At 58.4% G+C, this 7,462-nt stretch overlaps 1 protein-coding gene across 3 annotated transcripts; it reads right to left on the bottom strand.

Annotated features, from left to right (window-relative positions):
- Positions 1-2: 2 nt before the first annotated feature.
- PLK3 (polo like kinase 3) lies at positions 3-6,167 on the bottom strand. Of its 3 annotated transcripts, none has more exons than XM_019618807.3 (15): positions 5,905-6,167; positions 5,207-5,314; positions 5,012-5,128; positions 4,569-4,698; positions 4,401-4,488; positions 3,919-4,014; positions 3,197-3,392; positions 2,739-2,865; positions 2,274-2,383; positions 2,081-2,198; positions 1,900-1,983; positions 1,622-1,781; positions 1,392-1,521; positions 1,097-1,207; positions 3-794 (listed from the first exon to the last, which is right to left on the bottom strand). In XM_019618807.3, the coding sequence occupies exons 1-15, from the start codon at positions 6,064-6,066 to the stop codon at positions 600-602; spliced, it is 1,932 nt and encodes a 643-aa protein (XP_019474352.1). In that variant the 5' UTR covers positions 6,067-6,167; the 3' UTR covers positions 3-599. The 3 variants fall into 3 exon arrangements, with proteins under 3 accessions (XP_019474352.1, XP_003208842.2, XP_085088463.1); XM_003208794.5 differs by having other exon boundaries at positions 1,622-1,784; positions 5,905-6,166; XM_085232337.1 differs by lacking the exon at positions 3,919-4,014 and having other exon boundaries at positions 1,622-1,784.
- Positions 6,168-7,462: the final 1,295 nt, after the last annotated feature.

The raw sequence follows: 7,462 nt of genomic DNA, 5'->3' as shown, positions 1-7,462 counted from the left end.
GATTGCCTTTACACAAATAAGGTTTTAATGAGGTAAGTCAGGGACAGGGGAGCTGCACATGGACAGACCAAGAAGAAAAATAAATAAATTCCATATAAATAAGACGCATAAATAATCCCACCTGGCAGAGACTGCCTTGAAACAGGAAACCCGCCCTTAGCTTACAGCCATACAAGGGCTTCTCGAGGCAAGTCCACAGATCCCTTCCCCCTGCCCTCTACCAAACCTCAAGTTGTACCAGACAATTCAGAACTGGGGGGCAGCTGGAGCCCAGCTCAGCCCCCTCCCTAGGGGAGGGGTTGTGGAATGGCACAAGTCAATCCATGCAGCCCTGGCAGGGCAGGCATTGCCCTACACCCGTCGGTCCCTTGGAGCGCATCTGCTCTACCCTGCAGCACCAAGCCTTGAGCTCATGGCCATGCAGAGAGAAAGACAGTGATTGCCTACAGCCAGGGAGCAGCATAGATGTTCAGACCCGCTGCCAGGGCCACATCCACATGTCTTAGATCAGAGTCCAGCTGAGCACCACAACACCTCCCATCCCATGGGAGGGCAAGAAGAGACCCTCTACGTCCTGAGGAGGTCTCCAAAACCCCATGCTAGGCATCAGCCCACTCCTGGAGGAGCTTGAGGATGTATCGGAGGCAGCGCTGGAGCTCAGGCGAACAGCCCAGCTCTTGAATGCTGCACAGCTTGTAGGTGTAGGAGTTACGCTCCCGGTTGATGTAGGTGACAAGGCATGAATGGTCAGGCTTGCTGATGATCACCTTGGTGTGGTCATTGTAGAAGTTCACCTGGGAGACAGGTTGGGCTCGGTTTAGCTCACGCCTCCTGCAGCACAGCTCCATCCCAGCTCCCACCACACTTCCTGCCTCAACCTGCTCCTCCTCCCCAACCTACCCAGGAGCAGTCCCACATCAGGAATGCACTGGGGCTGGGGCACCTGACCAAAGTGTCATGCCTCCCAGGGGACTGGATGGGCTGTGACACCAGAGCATCTCACACCCAGATAGATCTCTGTATTCAGGCTGTGGGAGTCAAGATCTAACCCAGTGTAGGAGTTCCCAGCTGGCTGGAGCATCCCCGCTGCACATACCTGTAGGGTGCCATTGCTAAAAAGCATGAGCAAGGCCTGGTCAGTCTTCACCCACTGCAGGAGAAGCAGGGCTGGCTGTCCAAGGTCATCTATGCTAGGCAAGTCACCTCCCTTAGAGAGAAACATCTGCATAAGCCATTGGTCCCACAGTGTCACCAGGGGTGTGCATAACCAAATGACAGCAAACACCCACTGGGGTCTCTGCCAGCAGGACACAGTCCTGTGGGAGCCTGCCTGGCCATACTCACATGGCACAGTCATGCCCCAGTGTCCAACCCAGCATCTCAGCACTCACCTTCATGAGATGCTGCTCCATATAGGATGCAAAATAGCGCAAGACACTCATCTGTCCACGCAGCTGCTCAGGGACAGCGGACACAGGGAATGCAAAGTGCTTGCTGTTGGTTGGGTTGTAATGCACTGTCCTGGTGGAGAGCAGAACATGAGTTTCAGGGGCACCTAGCACCAAACCACCCTAGGCACAGCCTTCCCCCATCCCCTCCTACCCACAAGGGCACCGCTTACTTGTGGTTGGGGGACAGCATCATGTGCGTGCCATTGTTGAAGAGGACACCAATGCTGTGGTTGGAGAGCTGGTAGCCAAAGCCATACTTGTTGGAGTAGTCCACCCACTTGCTCACCCAGACAAACTGTTCATGTCGGGCCAGGGAAGCCGGGTTTCTCTCTGCTGGTAGAGAAGAACAGAGTGAGCAGAGCAGGCAACCCTTCCCCAGCTCCTTGCCTTAGGGTCAGGCACCCAAAGCAGCACCCATGCCTGCATCCCACCAGCTCAGCAGGTTTACCTGGAGGCATGCAGGAGAGGCAGGTGCGCAGGAGCTGCACGGCAGACTCAATGATGGCAGAGGTGGTGATGCAGTCTTCAAAGGCTACAGAATGGAAGATGACAGGCTGTGAGTCAGCTGGCCCCGCTATCAGTCAGGGCAGGGCAGGAGGCCCGTGCTGGGACAGGGAGGAGCTGCTCACCCTCACAGCTGCTGGCCATGGTCCCACGGACAGAGGGGGACGTGGACTTGTGGGACGTCTCCTCCACCAGTGTCTCCACAGGGCTGGAGCCAGCACTACGGCAGGACACAGGGGTGGCCTGGGGGAAACCCAATGTTAGCACCATGCTGCTGACCCCCTCCAGGAGTGTGAAGGAACCCAGGGCTGCTCTCACCTCATTCCCCTCCACTGCCTTGCAGCTCATCTGCCGGCAGATGGATGTCTTCACCAGCCCAGTGACCAGCTTGGAGATATCATCCTTGTCTTCCAGAGAGCCCTTCTTGGCTGAGGAGAGAGCACACCATGAGTGTTTCACAAGGAACAGGGACATCTGGGCCACCCCTCCCCATAGCACAGCCCATGGGGCGAGGATAGTGTCAGGCTGCTATCTCCCACTTTCACTTCCCAATTCTCATGGGGCACAGGCTGCCCAGGAAGAACTGCCCCATGGGTTGCAGCACATTATCTGCTCACTGGGTGCACACCCCAGCAGGCCACCAGCACCGGAAGGGCAGGGACAAGCCAGCAGGTGCTGACCCCAGGTAGGGGGACATAGAGACCCATCCAGAGTCTCTCTAGAGAACAGGACATACATCTCCAAGGGTAAAAGGGTCATCTGGAGGCTTCTGCATACACTCACCCTTAGGTTTCTTCTTCCTAAAGAGCGTCTTGGTGACTTTAGCAAACAGAGTCTTGGCTGGGTTGGGGGCACACAGCTCTGGAGCCATCACACAGCTGCTGGGAGGGAGCTTCTCGGGTGTGTAACCCTGCAGGGAGGTCATAGCAGAGGGTTGATTTCCATAACCCACGTGAGGCAACTGCCCTGGGCTGACCGCAGCCCTCCTGACAGCAGCTTGCATTTCTGACCAGCCTTGGCTCTGGGCCTGGCATTGGGTATCAGCTCTATGGGATATCCTGTGGGATAGGGCAGCAGGGAGCACAGCAGATCCCTTGAATCCTCTGCTGGCATTTGTGCAGCACAGCGGTTGCTCTCTTTTTTAAAAAGGCACTCAAGGACATCACCCCAAACTCCATGCCAGCAGCAGCCCAGCCCCAAAGCCTCATCCCAGGGTCACAGCAGGAATCCTTCATACTCACCTTGAAGAACTCATGGTCCAAAATCTCATCGAGGGTGAGGCGGTCCTGAGGGTTGCGCTTGAGGATGCCGGCAATGAGGTGCCTGGCAGGCAGCGAGAGGAAGGTGGGCAGGATGTAGTCCACTTGCTTGATGTACCTATAGGTCTCCTTCAGGTCCAGGGTCTCAAAGGGAGGGTTCCCACACAGCAAAGTGTACCTGGGAGGGGACACACGTGCCACTGTCATCCTCCCTCTGGGTTTGTGACTCAGCAGCACTCAGAGCAAAGAAATTACTGGCGTTCAGTTGCCACACCTGGCTGGGAACACCACTTCCAGCCTGAGCACATCCGGCCACGCTCCCTCCTAGCGACTGTTTGGGGGCAACAGGCGGGGAACATGGGAGCTGGGCACAGCTCTGCTGCCCTGCCCCGCTGCGGGAAGCTGTGCAGGAAGCTTGCGGGCTGCAAAGAGCTCGAATCACTGAGGTGATCGTTCCCCATACAAACAAGCCAGCAGCTGCCACCAACCACCAATACTTTCCGTTGTTTACAACACTCAGAGTGTGACGAACACCCTGCAGCAGAGCTCAGCACAGCCTGCTGCCTGCAGCTCTCACCCCTCAAGCACTGTCACAAAGCAGGGTCCTCTCCTCCCTCTTGCCTTTTGCCAGGAGGCAAAAATGCCCTGGGACCTCCTCCTTGGGGCACCCCAGAGCCCTGCCTGCCCCTTCCCCATGCACTTACATGACACAGCCCAGTGACCACACATCCGATTCGGGGCCGTGCCCCTGCCGCAACAGCACCTCAGGGGCCAGGTAGTTGGGGGTCCCACATATTGTCCTGTGGGCAGACACTGGGTCAAGAGCATGCTCCTATCTTCCCGCTTCCTTGAGTAGGAGATCCAGCTGGCAGCCTGTTTCCAACCCCCACCCCTGACTTTGAGCTCCCCCCAGCTCCCGGGGCTCAGCAGCAGCTGCTCCTAGCAAGCTGCGGGGAATAACTTGTCCTAGACACAGCACGGAACAGGGCCTTTGTGTCCCAGCCTATGCACCCGGCCAGCACAATGGCCATAGCGAGCGCATTGTTCTCCCTGCAGGCTGCAGGCACGCTCTGGAGAAGCCACAAAGCCCCCAGCCCCCTCTCCTTGTCTGCAGCTGGGGCCCTGAGGCTGCCCCTACCCCATAGCCCAGGGTCTGATAGGAAGACAACAGAAACCCCAGACTTACTTCTTCTTTTGGTCAGAGGCATCCTGGTACGCAGCCAGACCAAAGTCCCCCACTTTCAGCTCCATGTTTTCATTGATGAAGAAGTTGCCTGCGAGACAAAGGGCAATGTATTGCTGCTGTCCCCTTCAGGGCAGCCCTGAACTATTCCATCCCAGCTGTGCCACTCACCCAACTTGAGGTCCCGGTGCAGGATGCCCTTGAGGTGGAGATATTTGAGGCCTGAGATGATTTGTTTGAGGTAATAGCGCACTTCAGGCTCCAGCAGAGTGTGGCGGGCCTTCCAGATGTGGGCCAGTGACTGCAGAGAGAAAAGAAGTCAGCATGGTGATGGGGGGTGGGGGGACCACAAGGAAGAGGTAGGGGCAGTTCTTCCAGGAATTGCACAGAGTCACTGTGTTAGGATCACTGAGCTCTTTGCAAGGTTGATGCTGCTCAGCACCACCAGGGGAACTCCTGGATTTATGGGGACCACACTGGGGCTCCCAGTGCCATAGAGTAACACGCAGTGCAACCGGGTGGGGTTGGCTCAGGTGGGTGATGGAGTGTTAAAGAAGCAGAGCACTAACATGGCACCTCAGGACCCAGAACATAGGGACTGCCACAGCCCTCACCTTCCGACTGCAGTATTCCAAGAAGATGTAGATGCTCTCCGCATCCTCAAAATAGTGGGAGAACTTGACGATGTGCTTGTGGTGCAGGTCACGGTGCAGCTCAATCTCATTGGTGATCTGGAAAGGAGCAGCAGATGTTGAGGTTGCCCTGCATTGCTCACACAACCCCAGCTCTCCACTGGGGCCAACACCCACCTTCTCCCGTTGGTGGGGTTTAGCCACCCGGCTGTGAGGGATGACCTTCACGGCATAGGTTTTGTTGCTGGAGAGGTCCGTCATCTCATAGCATCGTGCAAAGCCGCCCTACAAGAGGAAAGGCACGCAAGGACGGGTGAGAGGCAGCCTTCCTCCTCCTCACTGCCGGCTCACCCACTAAGATCTGAACTGTGATGCTCTCAAATAAATAGGGATTTTTCTCAACTCAGTTCCTGTTAAGCCTCCACCGTGTTTGTGCTCCCACCATCACCGAACTCCGGAATCTTTCCCGATGACGGCTCACCCGGAAAGCCCTACGCAGGGCAGGGGGGGAGCAGAGGCTACCGAGAGCGGCACGCCGGAGACAGGTTTTTCCTGCCGTGATGTCAGCCCCGAATCTGCACACTCAGCTGCCGGGTCGGGCCGGGAACAAGCAGCCGCCTCCCACACACGGCTCTCAGCGGGAGGAAAAGTTGCGTGTGCCGCAGCGGCCCTGAGAAGCGGGGTGGGAACTGGCGGCCCACGCACGGCCCCGCGGGGCGACCCGAAACCGATGTGCTCTGCGATAGATATGCGGGGGCCGGCCCGGCCCGGCCGATCCACCGCTCCCAGAGCTCTGAAACGGAGGGGCCTCGCTCAGCCCTCTCCCTCCGAATCACGGCACATCCCCCCACGACCCCCTCCTCCCCGATCGGTACCTTTCCCAGCAGGCGGCCCTTGCAGTAGGAGCGGCCGGAGAGCGGGTCTGTGATGATGCGGGTGGGCTCGGCCGGCCGGGCCGACGGCGGTGCCGGTGTGGGAGCGGGCTGTGCGGGGAGGCAGGTGGCGAGGAGCGGGGGGAAGAGGGCGGCGTGCTCCATGGCTGCTCCTCCGCCACCGCCGCGCCCCGTACACGTGGCCCCGCCGCCACCGCGCGCTGTCGTTGCCGCGCCGGGGATCCCGCCCGGCTTTATCAATGGCGCGATGATGTCACCCGCACGGCCACGCCCACTCCGCCACGCCCCCAAATTGCTCTTAAAGGGGCAGCGGCACGCAACGAGGTGGGCGGTGCGTGGCTATCGCGGGGAGCGCGGAGCCCCCTCCTCATGTGCATCCGGGTGGGATTACAGAGCCGTATGTTGGCTACGGGTCTTGACTTCTTGGACGTAGGCCCCAGAGCCCCCTCACGCTGGATGCGGTGGGTCACAGCCCACCCAAGGTAGGGCACTGGTGACATGGGACTGTGGAAGGAAGAGGTGGGCTGTGCAGCCACGCTGTCCTTTGGGCAGACACCTTTTGGTATGCTTTGGCCTGGCCTGTGCACAGCCCTGTGCCCCAGTGGTCTTCACTCTGTCCCCTGTGACTGCGCACAATGTCCAGTTCAGGATTGGGGGCACCCATCCTGATCCCCCAGGTCGTGGGCACCATGGGTCCGAGTTTGGCAGTACTGACCCCATGCATACTGGTGACTGCCAGGGCAGTGTGTCACCAAGGTGTTATTCTGTAATGACCCTAAGGAGGACACATCCCTGTGTAATCCAGAATAGGCCAAGGAGGAATGTGGGGCAGCAGGAGTGGCCAGAAACCTGTGTACCCTCCATCCTGGGTCAGCAGTGTTGCAAAACCCCCTGTAAAGCAGATCCTGCTGCCCTCTCCCTGCTCTAGGGGACCGTGTGCATGTCCCTTGTTCTGTGCCTCAGTTTCCCCTGTGCTACCTTGAGGCAGCTCAGAGCTCCACTCACTGATGCTTGTTGTGCTCCCAAGCATGCTGAAGATTTGACACGATCACTTCTGTACAACCAGCGCCCTACATCCTTCAGGGTGCTGCAGGTAGGTCGAGTAAACCTGTTTTGGGAGAGTTGAAGTGATCTGAATCTGCTTGCTTTTTTTCTCAGGTTTCAATCTTTTGCAGAGGAAACACGTGCCCACGCTCTGCCTGGCAGTAAACACGGGTTCTCCCTCTGGGGAAACAGATGGTTTCCATGGTTTCCACCAGGGCCACAGGGCTCCCTGTGTGCGGTGGCGTAATGGGGCACCTCTGGTTTTCCGACGGAGGCCCCAACACGGGGCTCCCCAGGCAGAGCCTTTGGTGGCAACGTGGGGGCGGGAGCACCCGAGGGTGCAGGGAAGCCCCAAAGCCCTGCAAGGATTGATTGTGTGGCCTCCTGCTGAGAGCAACAACTCCAGGTGGGCTCAGGGACTTGAGTGGGTGCCCACATTCCCCCATATCCCCCCACACCTCCACCATGGGATGGACGAACCTCAGGATCTGCTCCT

The sequence above is a fragment of the Meleagris gallopavo genome, chromosome 10 (assembly GCF_905368555.1).
Source record: "Meleagris gallopavo chromosome 10, MGAL_WU_HG_1.1, whole genome shotgun sequence".
Classification (NCBI taxonomy): domain Eukaryota; kingdom Metazoa; phylum Chordata; class Aves; order Galliformes; family Phasianidae; genus Meleagris; species Meleagris gallopavo.
This window is presented reverse-complemented; position numbering and strand designations above follow the sequence as displayed.

Excerpts from the sequence above, each read along its gene's own strand:
- PLK3 (XM_003208794.5), bottom strand. The coding sequence starts at position 6,066 with ATGGAGCACGCCGCCCTCTTCCCCCCGCTCCTCGCCACCTGCCTCCCC. Across the intron at positions 2,199-2,273 it reads AGGCAGTGGAGGGGAATGAG|GCCACCCCTGTGTCCTGCCG; the intron begins GTGAGAGCAGCC and ends GGTTTCCCCCAG. Across the intron at positions 1,984-2,080 it reads CATGGCCAGCAGCTGTGAGG|CCTTTGAAGACTGCATCACC; the intron begins GTGAGCAGCTCC and ends TCCATTCTGTAG.